At 48.2% G+C, this 18,289-nt stretch overlaps 1 protein-coding gene across 2 annotated transcripts in view; it reads right to left on the minus strand.

The window, feature by feature from the left end:
• Positions 1 to 17,970, minus strand: part of MFSD10 (major facilitator superfamily domain containing 10) — a 56,659-nt gene extending 38,689 nt beyond the window's left edge. For both annotated transcript variants that reach the window (XM_038745271.1, XM_038745270.1), the window contains exons 1-4: positions 17,885 to 17,970; positions 7,564 to 7,838; positions 4,399 to 4,495; positions 1,073 to 1,176 (exon numbers count right to left, since the gene is read on the minus strand). In XM_038745271.1, coding sequence (XP_038601199.1) covers positions 1,073 to 1,176; positions 4,399 to 4,495; positions 7,564 to 7,782 — 420 coding nt within the window. In that variant the 5' untranslated portion in view covers positions 7,783 to 7,838; positions 17,885 to 17,970. The remainder of the gene's footprint in view (positions 1 to 1,072; positions 1,177 to 4,398; positions 4,496 to 7,563; positions 7,839 to 17,884) is intronic.
• Between the last annotated feature and the right edge of the window lie 319 nt (positions 17,971 to 18,289).

Here is an 18,289-nt window from a genome sequence, read left to right on the forward strand (position 1 = left end):
ATTCATTCAATAGCATTTATTGAGTGCTTACTGTGTGCAGAGCACTGTACTAAGCGCTTGGGAAGTACAAGGTGGCAACATGTAGAGACGGTCCCTACCCAACAGTGGGCTCACAGTCTGAAAGGGGGAGACAGACAACAAAACAAAACATATTAGCAAAGTAAAATAAGTAGAATAAATATGTGCAAGTAAAATAAATAGAGTAATAAATACGTACAAACATATACATATATACAGGTGCTGTGGGGAGGGGAAGGAGGGGGAGAGGAAGGAGGGGGCTCAGACGATGGAGGAGTGGAGGGACAGAGGAAAGGACGGAGGAACGGACGGAGAAATGGAGGGACAGAGGAACAGACGGAGAAATGGAGGGAGAGGGAAGGATCAATCAATCAATCAATCGTATTTATTGAGCACTTACTGTGTGCAGAGCACTGTACTAAGCGCTTGGGAAGTACAAGTTGGCAACATATAGAGACGGTCCCTACCCAGCAGTGGGCTCACAGTCTAAAAGGGGGAGACGGATGAAGGGACAGGGGGATGGATGGAGCAGTGGAGGGACAGAGCGATGGACAGGGAAATGGAGGGACAGAGGGAAGGACGGAGGAATGGACAGAGGAATGGAGGGACAGAGGGAAGGACGGAGGAATGGACAGAGGCATGGAGGGACAGAGGGAAGGACGGAGGAATGGACAGAGGAATGGAGGGACAGAGGGAACGACGGAGGAATGGACCGAGGAATGGAGGGACAGAGGGAAGGACAGAGGAATGGACAGAGGAATGAAGGGACAGAAGGAAGGACAGAGAGATGGACGGAAAAATGGAGGGACGGGCGATGGATGGAGAAGTGGAAGGACAGAGGAAAAGATGGAGAAACGGAGAGACAGAGGGGAGGACAGAGAGAGGGACGGAGAAATGGAGGGACAGAGGAACAGAAGGAGGAATGGAGGAACAGAGGGGAGGACAGAGGGACAGACGGAAGAGTGGAGGAACGGACGGAGAAATGGAGGGCCGGAGGGAAGGACAGATGTGGGGAGGGAGGTGATATGTCGATGACATGCGGCGACAAACTTACCAACGTCAGGAGCATGATGGGTCTCCGGCCGTAGGAATCCGAGGCCGCTCCCGTCAGCGGGGAGGACAGAAACTGCAGGATGGAGAAGATGGAGCCGATGAGACCTGGAAGAGACGGAGCGTTATACTCGCTGCCCTTTGGAGCGTCGCAGACGGCGCTGGAGAGAGTGTGGCCCAGTGGGGAGGGCGCGGGTTCAAACTCCGGCCTGCCCGGTAACTCGGGCGAGTCACTCAGCCCACACCGGGCCTCGGTGTCCTCATCTGTAAAATGGAAGGAACGTTCCCTCTTTCCCTCCCTTTTGGACCGATTAGCCGGCACCCGGCCCGGTGTCTAGTGCAGTGCCGGCACATGGTAAGTGAAGCAGCGCGGCTCAATGGAAAGAGCCCGGACTTTGGAGTCAGAGGTCATGGGTTCAAATTCCAACTCTGCCACATGTCTGCTGTGTGGCCTTGTGCAAGTCACTTAACTTCTCTTTATTTATTTAGAGTATTTATTACTCTATTTATTTTACTTGTACATATCTATTCTATTTATTTTATTTTGTTAATATGTCTTGTTTTGTTGTCTGTCTCCCCCTTCTAGACTGTGAGCCCACTGTTGGGTAGGGACCGTCTCTCTATGTTGCCAACTTGGACTTCCCAAGTGCTCAGTACAGTGCTCCGCACACAGTAAGCGCTCAGTAAATACGTTTGATTGATTCTCTGAGCCTCAGTTATCTCATCTGTAAAATGGGGATTAATAATAATAATAATAATAATAGCATTTATTAAGCGCTTACTATGTGCAAAGCACTGTTCTAAGCGCTGGGGAGAATACAAGGTGATCAGGTTGTCCCACAGGGGGCTCACAGTCTTAATCCCCATTTTACAGATGAGGTCATTGAGGCACAGGGAAGTGAAGTGACTTGCCCAAAGTCACCCAGCTGACAAGGGACGGAGCCGGGATTAGAACCCATGACCCCTGACTCCAAAGCCCGGGCTCTTTCCACTGAGCCACGCTGCTTCTCACTGTACTAAGTGCTTGGGAGAGTACGACATAATAAGCAGACACGTTCCCTGCCCACAAGGAGCTCACGGTTTATTCATTCAATCGTATTTATTGAGCGCTTACTGTGTGCAGAGCACTGTACTGAGCGCTTGGGAAGTCCAAGTTGGCAACATCTAGAGACGGTCCCTACCCAACAGCGGGTTCACAGTCTAGAAGGGGGAAACAGACGACAAAACAAAACATATTAACAAAAACAAATAAATAGGATCCTACTCCAACCCAGCCCGCAGACTTTGCTCCTCTAATTCATTTATTCATTCAATCATCATCATCATCAATCGTATTTATTGAGCACTTACTGTGTGCAGAGCACTGTACTAAGCGCTTGGGAAGTCCAAGTTGGCAACATCTAGAGACGGTCCCTACCCAACAGCGGGCTCACAGGCTAGAAGGGGGAGACAGACGACAAAACAAAACATATTAACAAAATCAAATAAATAGAATCCTACTCCAACCCAGCCCGCAGACTTTGCTCCTCTAATTCATTTATTCATTCAATCGTATTTATTGAGCGCTCACTGTGTGCAGAGCACTGGACTAAGCGCTTGGGAAGTACAATTCAGCAACACACAGAGACGGCCCCTACCCAACAACGGGCTCACAGTCTAGAAGGGGGGAGACACACAAGAAGTAGACAGGAATCGGTAGCATCAATAGAAATAAGCAGCGCGGCTCAGTGGAAAGAGCCTGGGCTTTGGAGTCAGAGGTCATGGGTTCAAATCCCGGCTCCGCCAAGTGTCGGCTGTGTGACTTTGGGCAAGTCACTTCACGTAGGTTTGGGTATCATCCGCATAGGGGTGGTAGTTAAAAGCCAAGGGACCATCGAAGGGATTGTCTTCTCTGGGCCTCAGTTCCCTCATCTGGAAAATGGGGATGAAGCCCGGGAGCCCCCCGTGGGACAACCTGATCACCTTGTTAAATCCCCAGCGCTTAGAACAGTGCTTTGCACATAGTAAGCGCTTAATAAATACCATTATTATTATTATTATTAACCCAGAACTGAACCTTGAGGGACCCCCACAGTTTAGGGGTGGGAGACAGAAGAGGAGGCCTTTCCGGATTGTCCCACTTTTCCTCATCTCCCACTCCCTTCCGCATCACCGGGACTTGTTCCCTTTGCTCTTCCCCCTTCCCAGCCCCACAGCACTTATGTACATATCTGTAATTTCATTTATTTGTGTCTGTCTCCGCGCTTCTAGACTGCAAGCTCGTTGTGGGCCAGGAATGTGTCTATTGCTTCATTGTACTCTCCCACGTGCTTAATAATAATAATAATAATAATGATGATGATGGCATTTGTTAAGCGCTTACTATGTGCAGAGCACTGTTCTAAGCGCTGGGGGGGATACAAGGTGGCCAAGTTGTCCCACATGGGGCTCACAGTCTTAATCTCCATTTTACAGATGAGGTTGCTGAGGCTCAGAGGAGTTAAGTGACTTGCCCAAGGTCACACAGCAGACATGTGGGGGAGCTGGGATCCGAACCCACGACCTCTGACTCCAAAGCCCGGGCTCTTTCCACTGAGTACAGTGCTGGGGACACACAGTAAGCACTCGGTAAATATTATTGAATGAATAAATGACTGTGAGCCCGCTGTTGGGTAGGGACCGTCTCTCTATGTTGCCAACTTGTCCTTCCCAAGTGCTTAGTCCAGTGCTCTGCACACAGTAAGCGCTCAATAAATATGATTGATTGATTGATTGATTCTCTCGCAATCCCAAGGCTCCGGAGAGGTGCCGGGGAGCCCGGTTTTAGACTGTGAGCCCACTGTTGGGTAGGGACTGTCTCTATATGTATATATGGTTGTACATATTTATTACTCTATTTATTTATTTATTTATTTTACTTGTACATATCTATCCTATTTATTTTATTTTGTTGGTATGTTTGGTTTTGTTCTCTGTCTCCCCCTTTTAGACTGTGAGCCCACTGTTGGGTAGGGACTGTCTCTATGTGTTGCCAATTTGTACTTCCCATGCGCTTAGTACAGTGCTCGGCACACAGTAAGCGCTCAATAAATACGATTGATGATGATGATATGTTGCCAATTTGTACTTCCCAAGCACTTAGTCCAGTGCCCTGCACACAGTAAGCGCTCAATAAATACGACTGATGATGATGATGATGATATGTTGACAATTTGCACTTCCCAAGCGCTTAGTCCAGTGCTCTGCACACAGTAAGCGCTCAATAAATACGATTGATGATGATGATGATGATGATGATGAAGATCCCTCCGGCCCCGCCGCCGCCCAAAAGATCAGGAGCGCGAGCCGTACCTCCGAACAAGACGCCGTTGTACTTCCTCTCGGCCGGCACGCCTATGGCCGCGGCGAACCAGTCCACGCCGCGTTGCAGGGCCGCGTAGAAACGATCCTAGGGGAAGGAAGTTTCGGGTTAGCGGCGGCGGAGCGGGCCCCGTCTCAGGGCCGGGTCAATCAATCAATCAATCAATCGTATTGATTGAGCGCTTACTGTGTGCAGAGCACTGGACTAAGCGCTTGGCAAGTACAAGTTGGCAACATATAGAGTTGGGCCCGGCCCGTCTTGGCCCGATTTCGTCAGGCCGCCGCGGCCCTGCCTTGCCTATCGTCTTTATTCTGCCCTCACTCTGGTCCAAGCCCTGCGCTAAACGCAGGGGTAATGGGTGACAGCATTCATTCATTCATTAAGCGCTTACTGCGTGCAGAGCACTGTACTAAGCGCTTGGGAAGTAGAAGTTGGCACCATACAGAGACAGTCCACAGCGGGTTCACAGTCTAGAAGGGGGAGACAGACGACGAAACAAAACATATTAACAAAATAAAATAGATAGAATCCTACTCCAACCCAGCCCGCAGACTTCACTCCTCTAATTCATTTAGTCAATCATATTTATTGATTGACTAAATCAATAAATTTCCCTTCCCTTCCCCACAGCACCTGTATATATGTATATATGTTTGTACATATTTATTACTCTATTTATTTATTTATTTGACTTGTACATATCTATTCTATTTCTTTTATTTTGTTAGTATGTTTGGTTTTGTTCCCTGTCTCCCCCTTTTAGACTGTGAGCCCACTGTTGGGTAGGGACTCTCTCTATATGTTGCCAATTTGTAGTTCCCAAGCGCTTAGTCCAGTGCTCTGCACATAGTAAGCGCTCAATAAATACGATTGATGGTGATATTTATTGAGCGCTTACTATGTGCAGAGCACTGGACTAAGCGCTTGGAAAGTACAATTCGGCAACACACAGAGACGGTCCCTACCCAACAGTGGGCTCGCAGTCTAGAAGGGGGAGACAGAGAATGAAACAAAACATATTAACAAAATAAAATAAATAGAATCCTACTCCAACCCAGCCCGCAGACTTTGCTCCTCTAATTCATTTAGTCACTCAATCATATTTATTGAGCGCTTCCTGTGTGCAGAGCACTGGACTAAGCGCTTGGAAAGTACAATTCGGCAACACGCAGAGACGGTCCCTACCCAACAGCGGGCTCAAAGTCTAGAAGTGGGGAGACAGACAACAAGTAGACAGGCATCAGTAGCATCAATATAATCAATCAATCAATTGTACTTATTGAGTGCTTACTGTGTGCAGAGCACTGTACTAAGCGCTTGGGAAGTACAAGTTGGCAACATGTAGAGACAGTCCCTACCCAACAGTGGGCTCACAGTCTAAAAGGGGGAGAGAGAGAACAAAACCAAACATACTAACAAAATAAAATAAATAGAATAGGTATCTACAAGTAAAATAAATAAATAGAGTAATAAATATGTACAAACATATATACAGGTGCTGTGGGGAAGGGAAGGAGGTAAGATGGGGGGATGGAGAGGGGGACGAGGGGGAGAGGAAGGAAGGGACTGAGTGTGGGAAGGCCTCCTGGAGGAGGTGAGCTCTCAGCAGGGCCTTGAAGGGAGGAAGAGAGCTAGCTTGGCGGATGGGCAGAGGGATTGGGGGCATTCCAGGCCCGGGGGAGGACGTGGGCCAGGGGTCGATGGCGGGACAGGAGAGAACGAGGTACGGTGAGGAGATCAGCGACGGAGGAGCGGAGGGTGCGGGCTGGGCTGGAGAAGGACAGAAGGGAGGGGAGGGAGGAGGGGGCCAGGGGATGGATGGACAGCCTGGAAGCCCAGGGGGAGGAGTTTCTGCCTGATGCGCAGATTGATTGGTAGCCACCGGAAATTTCTGAGGAGGGGAGTAACAAGTAGACAGGCATCAATAGCATCAAAATAACTACATGCACATCATTAATAAAACAAATAAAACAAAAAAAAAACAGACTGAGCCCCCTCCTTCCTCTCCCCCTCCTCCCCCTCGCCTTGCCTAGTTCCCTTCCCCACAGCACCTGGATATATGTTTGTACGGATTTATTACTCTATTTATTGATTTATTTTACCGGTACATATTTATTCTACTTATTGTATTTTGTTAATATGTTTTGTTTTGTTGTCTGTCTCCCCCTTCTAGCCTGTGAGCCCGCTGTTGGGTGGGGACCGTCTCTATATCAATCAATCAATTGTATTTTTTGAGCACTTACTGTGTGCAGAGCACTGTACTAAGCGATTGGGAAGTACAAGTTGGCGACATATAGAGACTGTCCCTACCCTCTATATGTTGCCAACTTGTACTTCCTAAGCGCTTAGTACAGTGCTCTGCACACAGTAAGCGCTCAATAAATACAACTGAATGAATGAATGAATGTTGGGTAGGGACCGTCTCTATATGTCGCCAACTTGTACTTCCCAAGCGCTTAGTCCAGTGCTCTGCACACATTAAGCGCTCAATAAATACGATTGAATGAATGAATGAATGTTGGGTAGGGACCGTCTCTATAGGTCGCCGACTTGTACTTCCCAAGCGCTCAGTCCAGTGCTCTGCACACAGTAAACACTCAATAAATACGACAATGAATGAATGAATGTTGGGTAGGGACCGTCTCTATACGTTGCCGACTTGTACTTCCCAAGCGCTTAGTCCAGTGTCCACACACAGGAAGCGCTTGATAAATACGATTGAATGAATGAATGTTGGGTAGGGACCGTCTCTATATGTTGCCGACGTGTACTTCCCAATCAATCAATCGTATTTATTGAGCACTTACTGTGTGCAGAGCACTGTACTAAGCGCTTGGGAAGTACAAGTTGGCAACATATAGAGACAGTCCCTACCCAACAGTGGGCTCACAGTAGTACAGTGCTCTGCACACAGTAAGCGCTCAATAAATACAATTGATTGATTGATCGATTGATTGGGGGTGCAGGAAGATCCCCACAGCCCAGCCGGCCCCAGTCCCCCACGCTCCGCTGTGGCAACCCCAGGCCCGGCACGCGGCGGGCCCACTGTTGGGTAGGGACCGTCTCTATATGTTCCCAAGCGCTTAGTACAGTGCTCTGCACACAGTAAGCGCTCAATAAATACGATTGATTGATTGATCAGCTGATTGACTCACGTCGGACTGGCCAAAGTGGTCGAGGATGGACGGCAGCAGGGGCAGGATGAGGGTGAACCCCAGCAGGTCGATGAGGAGGGCGAGGAAGACGACGGGGATGAGGCGCCCTCCGGAAGAGGAGGAGAGGGAGCCTTCCTCCCGCGGCCTGCTGCTGCTCCTGACGGGCGGGCGCTGACCGCCATGCTCCTCTGCCCGCTGAGGGCCGGCGCCTTCTGCCATCTTCTCCGGCCAACAGCCACTACCGGCTCCGCTGCTTTCTCTGCGGGCGCATCCCCCTGGCACGGGGGGGGGGGAATTGGGAAAGAGGGGATCGCGGAAGGGGATGGAGGCGGAAGGACAGGGAGGGAGAGAGAGAAAGAGAGAAAATGTAACGGACTCATTTCAACTTCCTCTTTTCCTCCGGCGCTCGTGGCCGCAGGCCGCCCTGCAAGACCACAGACGTCCGGGGCCGTCCCAAATAATAATAATAATAATAATAATGATGGCATTTATTAAGCGCTTAGTACAGTGCTCTGCACACAGTAAGCGCTCAATAAATACGATTGATGATGATGTGCAAAGCACTGTTCTAAGCGCTGGGGAGGTTACAAGGTGATCAGGTTGTCCCAAGGGGGGCTCGCAGTCTTCATCCCCATTTAACAGATGAGGCAACTGAGGCCCCCAGAGAAGGAAAGTGACTTGCCCAAAGTCCACACAGCTGACAATTGGAGGAGCCAGGATTTGAACCCATGACCTCTGACTTCAAAGCCCGGGCTCTTTCCACCGAGCCACGCTGCTTCTCTTCCCAAAGCGCCTCCTCTACCTCCAGCGAGGGACAACTTGTACTTCCCAAGAGCTTAGTCCAATCAATCAATCAATCAATCGTATTTATTGAGTGCTTACTATGTGCAGAGCACTGTACTAATCAATCAATCAATCATATATATTGAGCACTTACTATGTGCAGAGCACTGTACTACGCGCTTGGGAAGTACAAGTTGGCAACATAGAGAGATGGTCCCTACCCAACAGTGGGTTCACAGTCTAGAAACAATGCTCTGCACACAATCAATCAATCAATCATATTTACTGAGCGCTTACTGTGTGCAGAGCACTGTACTAAGCGCTTCGGAAGTCCAAGTGGGCAACATCTAAAGATGGTCGCTACCCAACAGCAGGCTCACAGTCTAGAAGGGGGAGGCAGAGAATAAAACCAAACATTAACAAAATAAAATAGAACAGATATGTACAAGTAAAATAAATAAATAAATAGAGTAATAAATATGTACAAAGTACTAAGCACTTGGGAGGTACAATTTGGCAATAATAATAATAATGATGGCATTTATTAAGCGCTTACTATGTGCACAGCACTGTACTAAGCGCTTGGGAAGTACAAGTTGGCAACATCTAGAGACAGTCCCTACCCAACAGTGGGCTCACAGTCTAGAAGGGGGAGGCAGACAACAAAACCAAGCATATTAACAAAATAAAATAGAATAGATATGTACAAGTAAAATAAATAAATAAATAGAGTTATACATATGTACAAAGTACTAAGCGCTTGGGAGGTACAAGTTGGCAATAATAATAATAATGATGGCATTTATTAAGCGCTTACTATGTGCAAAGCACTGTTCTAAGCGCTGGGGAGGTTACAATGTGATCAGGTTGTCCCACGGGTGGCTCACAGTCTTCATCCCCATTTGACAGATGAGGCAACTGAGGCCCAGAGAAGTCAAGTGACTTGCCCAAAGTCACCCAGCTGACAATTGGCGGAGGCAGGATTTGAACCCATGACCTCTGACTCCAAAGCCCGGGCTCTTTCTACTGAGCCACGCTGCTTCTCTTCCCAAAGGGCCTCCTCTACCTCCAGCGAGGGACAACTTGTACTTCCCAAGCGCTTAGTCCAATCAATCAATCAATCATATTTATTGAGCGCTTACTATGTGCAGAGCACTGTACTAATCAATCAATCAATCGCATTTATTGAGCGCTTACTGCGTGCAGAGCACTGGACTAAGCGCTTGGGAAGTACAAGTTGGCAACATATAGAGACAGTCCCTACCCAACAGTGGGCTCATAGTCTAGAAGGGGGAGACAGAGAACAAAACCAAACATACTAACAAAATAAAATAAATAGAATAGATATGTACAAGTAAAATAAATAAATAAATAGAGTAATAAATATGTACAAACATATATACATATATACAGATACACATATATATACACATATACAGTATATACTATACAGTATATACTATATATACATACAGATATACACATATATATACATATATACAGTATATACTATATATATACTATATATACTAAGTGCTTGGGAAGTACAAGTTGGCAACATAGAGAGACGGTCCCTACCCAACAGTGGGCTCACAGTCTACAAACAGTGCTCTGCACACAGTAAGCGCTCAATAAATACGATTGATTGATTGACTGATTGACAAACCTTACTTAGACAAACCTACTTAGAAGCAGCGTGGCTCAGTGGAAAGAGTCAGAGGTCATGGGTTCAAATCCCGACTCTGCCAACTGTCAGCTGTGCGACTTTGGGCAAGTCACTTCACTTCTCTGTCATGTTGCCAACTTGTACTTCCCAAGCGCTTAGTACAGTGCTCTGCACACAGTAAGTGCTCAATAAATACAATTGATTGATTGATTCATTCTCTGGGCCTCAGTTCCCTCATCTGGAAAATGGGGATGAAGACTGTGAGCTCCCCGTGGGACAGCCTTGTAACCTCCCCAGCACTTAGAACTGTGCTTGGCACATAGTAAGTGCTTAATAAATGCCATTATTATTATTATTATTATTATTACAAACCGGAGCGCTTGGGTGAGGGTTGTTGGCCAGACAAGATGGTCAGTCCTCTGAGGGCTGGGCAGGCGGGGGCGATTCCTTTATCATAAAAAAAAATGTTGGTATTAAGCGCTTACTATGCGCCAAGCACTGTTCTAAGCGCTGGGGTAGATACAAGGTAATCAGGTTGTCCCATGGGGGGCTCACAGTCTTCATCCCCATTTTACAGATGAGGGAACTGAGGCCCAGAGAAGTGAAGTGACTTGCCCAAAGTCACACAGCTGACAATAATAATAATAATAATGGTATTTGTTAAGCGCTTACTATGTGCCAAGCACTGTTCTAAGCGCTGGGGTAGATACAAGGTAATCAGGTTGTCCCATGTGGGGTTCACAGTCTTCATCCCCATTTTACAGATGAGGGAACTGAGGCCCAGAGAAGTGAAGTGACGTGACTTGCCCAAAGTCACACAGCTGACAATAATAATAATACTGATGGTATTTGTTAAGCGCTTACTATGTACAAAGCACTGTTCTAAGCGCTGGGGTAGATACAAGGTAATCAGGCTGTCCCATGTGGGGCTCACAGTCTTAATCCCCATTTTCCAGATGAGGGAACTGAGGCCCAGAGAAGTGAAGTGACCTGACTTGTCCAAAGTCACACAGCTGACAATAATAATAATAATACTGATGGTATTTGTTAAGCGCTTACTATGTACAAAGCACTGTTCTAAGCGCTGGGGTACATATAAGGTAATCAGGCTGTCCCATGTGGGGCTCACAGTCTTAATCCCCATTTTCCAGATGAGGGAACTGAGGCCCAGAGAAGTGAAGTGACTTGCCCAAAGTCACACAGCTGACAAGTGGCGGAGCCGGGATTTGAACCTATGACCTCTGACTCCAAAACCCAGGCTCTGTCCACTGAGCCACGCTGCTTCCCATCATTTATCATCATAATAACTATAATAATTATCGTGGTCATGGGTTCGAACCCCGGCTCCGTCACGGGTCTGCTGCGTGGTCTTGGGGAAGTCACTTCACTACCGTAATGATGGCATTTATTAAGCACTTACTATGTGCAAAGCACTGTTCTAAGCGCTGGGGAGGTTACAAGCTGATCAGGTTGCCCCACGGGGGGCTCAAAGTCTTCATCCCCATTTTCCAGATGAGGGAACCGAGGCCCAGAGAAGTGAAGTGACTCGCCCAAAGTCACCCAGCTGACAAGTGGTGGAGCCGGGATTTGAACCCATGACCTCTGACTCCGAAGCTCGTGCCCTTTCCACTGAGCCACGCTGCTTCTCTACTGTAGATCTTGGGCAAGTCACTTCACCGCAGCTCTAGACTGTAATTCTGTTGTGAAAGTACCGTACTTTCCAAGCGCTTAGTACAGTGCTCTGCACATAGTAAGCGACCAATAAATACATATGAATGAATAAATGACCACTGTAAGCCCCAGGTGGAACAGAAACGTGCAATCCGATTTGCTTATATCCACCTCAGCGCTTAAAACAATGCCTGGCACATAGTAAGTGCTTTACAAACACCATTAATTATTGTTGTTGATGTTGTTGTTATTATTATTATTATTATTGTTATTATTATTATTATTATTATTATTCTATTACATAGAAGCAGCGTGGCTATAGAAGCAGCGTGGCTCAGTGGAAAGAGCCCGGGCTTTGGAGTCAGAGGTCATGGGTTCGAATCCCGACTCCGCCACATGTCTGCTGTGTGACCTTGGGTAAGTCACTTCACTTCTCTGGGCCTCAGTTCCCTCATCTGTAAAATGGGGATAAAGACTGTGAGCCCCACGTGGGACAACTTGATCACCTTGTATCCCCCCAGCGCTTAGAACAGTGCTCTGCACATAGTAAGCGCTTAATAAATCATCATCAATCATATTTATTGAGCGCTTACTATGTGCAGAGCACTGTACTAAGCGCTTGGGAAGTACAAATTGGCAACATATAGAGACAGTCCCTACCCAACAGTGGGCTCACAGTCTAAAAGGGGGAGACAGAGAACAAAACCAAACATACTAACAAAATAAAATAAATAGAATAGATACATGATTAATAAATGTGATTATTATTATTATTATTATTATTATTATTATTATTATTATTCTCTGGGCCTCAGTGACCTCATCTATAAAATGGGGATTAAGACTGTGAGCCTCACGTGGGACAGGGATTATGCCCAACCTAACTTGTATCCACCCCAGCGCTTACAACAGTGCTTAGCACATGGTAAGTGCTTAACAAATGCCCTAGTTATTCTTATTATTACTATTATTAATTGTGATATTTATTAAGCGCTCACCATGTGCCAAGCAACTGGATCCCGACTGATTAGCTTGTATCTACCCCAGCGCTTAGTACAGTGTCTGGTGCATAGTAAGCACTTAACGAATACCATAAAAAATATCAATTAGTTGTATTTATTGAGCACCTCTTGTATTGACGCCTGTCTACTTGTTTTGTCGTCTGTCTCCCCCTTCTAGACTGTGAGCCCGTTTATTTATTCTAATTATTTTATATTGTTAATATGTTTTGTTTTGTTGTCCGTCTCCCGCTTTTAGACTGTGAGCCCACTGTTGGGTAGGGACTGTCTCTATATGTTGCCAATTTGTACTTCCCAAGCGCTTAGTACAGTGCTCTGCACACAATAAGTGCTCAATAAATACAATTGATGATGATGTTGGGTAGGGACTGTCTCCACATGTTGCCAACTTGGACTTCCCAAGCGCTTAGTCCAGTGCTCTGCACATAGTAAGCGCTCACAGATTCATTACTCTATTTATTTGACTTGTACATATTTACTATCCCATTTATTTTGTTAATGATGTGCGGCTAGCTTTAATTAAGCGCTCAATAAATACGATTGAATGAATGACAGCCCGTGTCCAACGTGATTTGCTTGGATCCACTGTAGTGCTTGGCTCATAGTAAGCTCTTAATATTTATTACTCTATTTTATTTGTGCATATTTATTCTATTTATTTTATTTTGTTAATATGTTTTGTTTTGTTCTCTGCCTCCCCCTTCTAGACTGTGAGCCCCCTGTTGGGTAGGGACCGTCTCTGTTGCCAACTTATACTTCCCAAGCGCTTAGTACAGCGCTCTGCACACAGTAAGCGCTCAATAAATACGACTGAATGAATGACTGAAGAATTCTATTTGTTCTGACGACTTGACACCCGTCTACGTGTTTTGTTTTGTTGTCTGTCTCCCCCTTCTAGACTGTGAGACCACTGTTGGGTAGGGACCGTCTCTATATGTTGCCAACTTGTACTTCCCAAGCGCTTAGTACAGCGCTCTGCACACAGTAAGCGCTCAATAAATACGATTGAATGAATGAATGAATAATTATATTTGTTCTGACGACTTGACACCCGTCTACGTGTTTTGTTTTGTTGTCTGTCTCCCCCTTCTAGACTGTGAGCCCGTTGTCGGGTAGGGACCGTCTCTATATGTTGCCCACTTGGACTTCCCAAGCGCTTAGTACAGCACTCTGCACACAGCAAGCGCTCAATAAATACGACTGATTGATTAGTACAGCACTCGGCACAGTAAGCGCTCAATAAATACGATTGAGTGAATGAATCAATCAATCAATCATATTTATTGAGCGCTTACTGTGTGCAGAGCACTGTACTAAGCGCTTGGGAAGTCCAAGTTGGCAACATAGAGAGACAGTCCCTACCCAACAGTGGGCTCACAGTCTAAAAGGGGGAGACAGACAACAAAACCAAACATACTAACAAAATAAAATAAATAGGGATGGGGAGGAGGAGAGGAAAAAGGGGGGCTCAGTCGGTATCTACCCCAGTGCTTAGTACAGTGCCTGGCACAGAGTAAGCACTTAAATACCACAATTATTATTATTATTGTCTCTATATGTTGCCAATTCGTACTTCCCAAGCGCTTAGTACAGTGCTCTGCACATAGTAAGCGCTCAATAAATACAATTGATGATGATGATGATGATGATTATTACATGCCCCTTTGTTGGTCCAGTTCCAACCTAGCTCTCCGTCTTTTTACGAAAAATACACTCCTTTCTTGATGAGAAACGGGCCGAGAGGCAGGATTTCGGAAGCCGCCCGGAATGCGTTTTTCCTCTTCCTACTCTTCACTTCAACATGGTTTCTTTCCCTTGGGAAGACAGCTCGGGATGATTCTGGAGGGAATGGACAACTCTCGCAAGGGGACCGAGGGGGACAGAGAGGATTTGTTGCCAACTTGTACTTCCCAAGCGCTTAGTCCAGTGCTCTGCACACAGTAAGCGCTCAATAAATACGATTGATTGATTGATTGATTGATTGGGGGTGCAGGGGGGACCATGAAGGAGGAGTTGACGGATATGGGGGACAGTTGGGTAGGGACCGTCTCCATGTGTTGCCAACTTGTGCTTCCCAAGCGCTTAGTACAGTGCTCTGCACACAGTAAGTGCTCAATAAATACGATTGATTGATTGATTGAGGGAGCGGGGGCTGCTGGCACCTGAGTAGGGCTGGAGGCCTAAAGGTGGAGGTGGGGTGGGGTAATAATTGATAATAATAATGATAATGACATTTATTTAGCGCTTACTATGTGCAAAGCACTGTTCTAAGCAATGGGGAGGTTACAAGGTGAACAAACTGTCCCACGGGGGGCTCACAGTCTTAATCCCCATTTTACAGATGAGGTCACTGAGGCCCGGAGAAGTGAAGTAGTAATAGTAATAATAATGATGGCATTTATTAAGCATTTACTATGTGCAAAGCACTGTTCTAAGCATTGGGGAGGTTACCAGGTGATTAAATTGTCCCACAGGGGGCTCACAATCTTAATCCCCATTGTACAGATGAGGTCACTGAGGCCTGGAGAAGTGAAGTAGTAATAGTAATAATAATGATGGCATTTATTAAGCATTTACTATGTGCAAAGCACTGTTCTAAGCATTGGGGAGGTTACAAGATGATTAAATTGTCCCATGGGGGGCTCACAATCTTAATCCCCATTGTACAGATGAGGTCACTGAGGCCCGGAGAAGTGAAGTAATAATAATAATAATAATGATGGCATTTATTAAGCGCTTACTATGTGCAAAGCACTATTCTAAGCACTGGGGAGGTTACAAGGTGATCAGGTTGTCCCACGGGGGGCTCACAATCTTAATCTCCATTTTACAGATGAGGTCACTGAGGCCCGGACAAGTGAAGCAGTAATAATAATAATGATGATGGCATTTATTAAGCTCTTATAAGCTATGTGCAAAGCACTGTTCTAAGTGCTGGGGAGGTTACAAGGTGATCAAATTGTCCCATGGGGGGAGCTCACAGTCTTAATCCCCATTGTACAGATGAGGTCACTGAGGCCCAGAGAAGTGAAGTAATAATAATAATAATAATAATAATAATAATAATAATGGCATTTATTAAGCGCTTACTATGTGCAAAGCACTGTTCTAAGCACTGGGGAAGTTACAAGGTTATCAGGTTGTCCCATGGGGGGCTCACAGTCTTAATCCCCATTGTACAGATGAGGTCACTGAGGCCCAGAGAAGTGAAGTAATAATAATGATAATAATAATAATAATAATAATGGCATTTATTAAGCATTATTAAGCATTATTAAGGCATTATTAAGAGGGAAATGAGGGGCTGAGGGCTGGAGGCAGGGGATGGCGGGATTGAGGGGAATGGGGGGCTGAGGGCTGGAGGTGGCGGGGGGATTGTGGGGAATAGGGGGCTGAGGTCTGAAGTGGGGTGGGATTGAGGGGAATGGGGGGCTGAGGCCTGGTACTTCTCAAGCGCTTAGTCCAGTGCTCTGCACACAGTAAGTGCTCAATAAATACGATTGATTGATTGATCGATTGGAGGCAGGGGGGTGGAAACGGGGGTTGGGGCCTGGAGGTGGGGGGGTGGCGGGATTAAAGGGAATGGGGGGCTGAGGCCTGGAGACGGGGGGTGGGGGGACTGAGGGAAATGAGGGGCTGAGGCCTGAGGGCCTGTATATATGTCCTGTATATATGTTTGTACATATATATTACTCTATTTATTTTACTTGTACATATCTATTCTATTTATTTTATTTTGTTAATATGTTTGGTTTTGTTCTCTGTCTCCCCCTTCTAGACTGTGAGTCCACTGTTGGGTAGGGACTGTCTCTATATGTTGCCAACTTGTACTTCCCAAGCGCTTAGTACAGTGCTCTGCACACAGTAAGCACTCAATAAATACTATTGATTGGCTGGTTGATTGATTGATTGATTGAGGGGGGTGGGACTGAGGGGAATGGGGAGCTGAGGGCTGGAGGCAGGGGGATGGCGAGATTGAGGGGAATGGGGGGCTGAGGGCTGAAGGGGGTGGGATTGAGGGGAATGGGGGGCTGAGGGCTGGAGGCGGGGGGGTGGGATTGAGGGAAATGGGGGGCTGAGGCCTGAAGGGAGGTGGGATTGAAGAGAATGGGGGGCTGAGGGCTGGAGGCGGGGGGGTGGGATTGAGGGAAATGGGGGGCTGAGGCCTGAAGGGAGGTGGGATTGAAGAGAATGGGGGGCTGAGGGCTGGAGGCAGGGGGGTGGCGGGATTGAGGGGAATGGGGGGCTGAGGGCTGAAGGGGGGTGGGATTGAGGGGAATGGGGGGCTGGGGCCTGGAGGCAGGGGGATGGGGGGGATTGAAGGGAATGGGGGGCTGAGGGCTGGAGACAGGGCGATGGAGGGATTGAGGAGAATGGGGGGGGGCTGAGGAGGGATGGGATTGAGGGAAATGGGGGGCTGAGGCCTGAAGGTAGGGGGATGGTGGGATTGAGGGGAATGGGGGGCTGAGGCCTGAAAGGGGGTGGGATTGGAAGGAATGGGGGGCTGAGGGCTGGAGGCAGGGGGGGTGGCGGGATTGAGGGGAATGGGGGGCTGAGGTCTGAAGGGGGGTGGGATTGAGGGGAATGGGGGGGCTGGAGCCTAGAGGCAGGGGGGTGGCGGGATTAAGGGGAATGGGGGGCTGAGGTCTGAAGGGGGTGGGATTGAGGGGAATGGGGGGCTGGGGCCTAAGGGCAGGGGGTGGAGGACTGAGGGGAATGGGGGGCTGAGGGGAGTGGGATTGAGGGAAATGGGGGGCTGAGGCCTGAAGGGGGGGATGGAGGGATTGAGGGGAATGGGGGGGCTGAGGCCTGAAGGGGGGGAGATGGTGACATTGAGGGGAATGGGGGGCTGAGGCCTGAAGGTGGGGGGATGGTGGGACTGGGGGTAATGGGGGGCTGAGGCCTGAGGGGGGGTGGGATTGAAGGCAATGCGGGGGCTGAGGGCTGGAGGGTGGCTGGATTCGGGGGACTGGGGGTGAGGGTGAGGGTGAGGAGGGATGAAGGAAATGTCTGGGGCTGAGGACAGGGGAGGGGTGAGGGTGGGCCTTGCTGAGAGGCCGGGAGGCCGGGGGGCCGAGGAGGGGCTGAGGAGGGGCCGGAATGGCGGCCGGGCCGGGCCGGGCCGGGCAGGAGGCGGGGGGCGGGGGCCGGAGCCCCCGGGCCCCTGGGCCCCTCTCCTTACCTGCGCGGACCGCAGCGCACCGCACAACACCGCACCGCACCGCACGGGCCCAACCCGTCGCTCTGGGCGGCAGTCCCAGGCCCCGCCTTCTGCCCGCTTCCTCTCCTCCTCCTCCTTCTCCTCCTTTTCTCCTCCTCCTTCTCCTCCTCTTCCTTGTCTTCCTCCTCCTGCAGCCCCTCTCCTGCTGCTCCTCCTCTTCCTTCTCTTCTTCCTCTTTCTCCTCTTCTTCCTCCTTCTCTTCCTCCTCCTCCTTCAGCCCCTCTCCTCCTGCTCGTCGTCCTCCTCTTTCTTCGCCTCTTCCTCTTCCTCCTTTTCTCCTCCTCCTCCTTCTCTTCCTTCTTTTCCTCCTCCTTCTTCAGCCCCTCTCCTCCTGCTCCTCCTTCTCTTCCTTCTCCTCCTCTTCCT

The sequence above is a fragment of the Tachyglossus aculeatus genome, chromosome 4 (assembly GCF_015852505.1).
Source record: "Tachyglossus aculeatus isolate mTacAcu1 chromosome 4, mTacAcu1.pri, whole genome shotgun sequence".
NCBI lineage: Eukaryota > Metazoa > Chordata > Mammalia > Monotremata > Tachyglossidae > Tachyglossus > Tachyglossus aculeatus.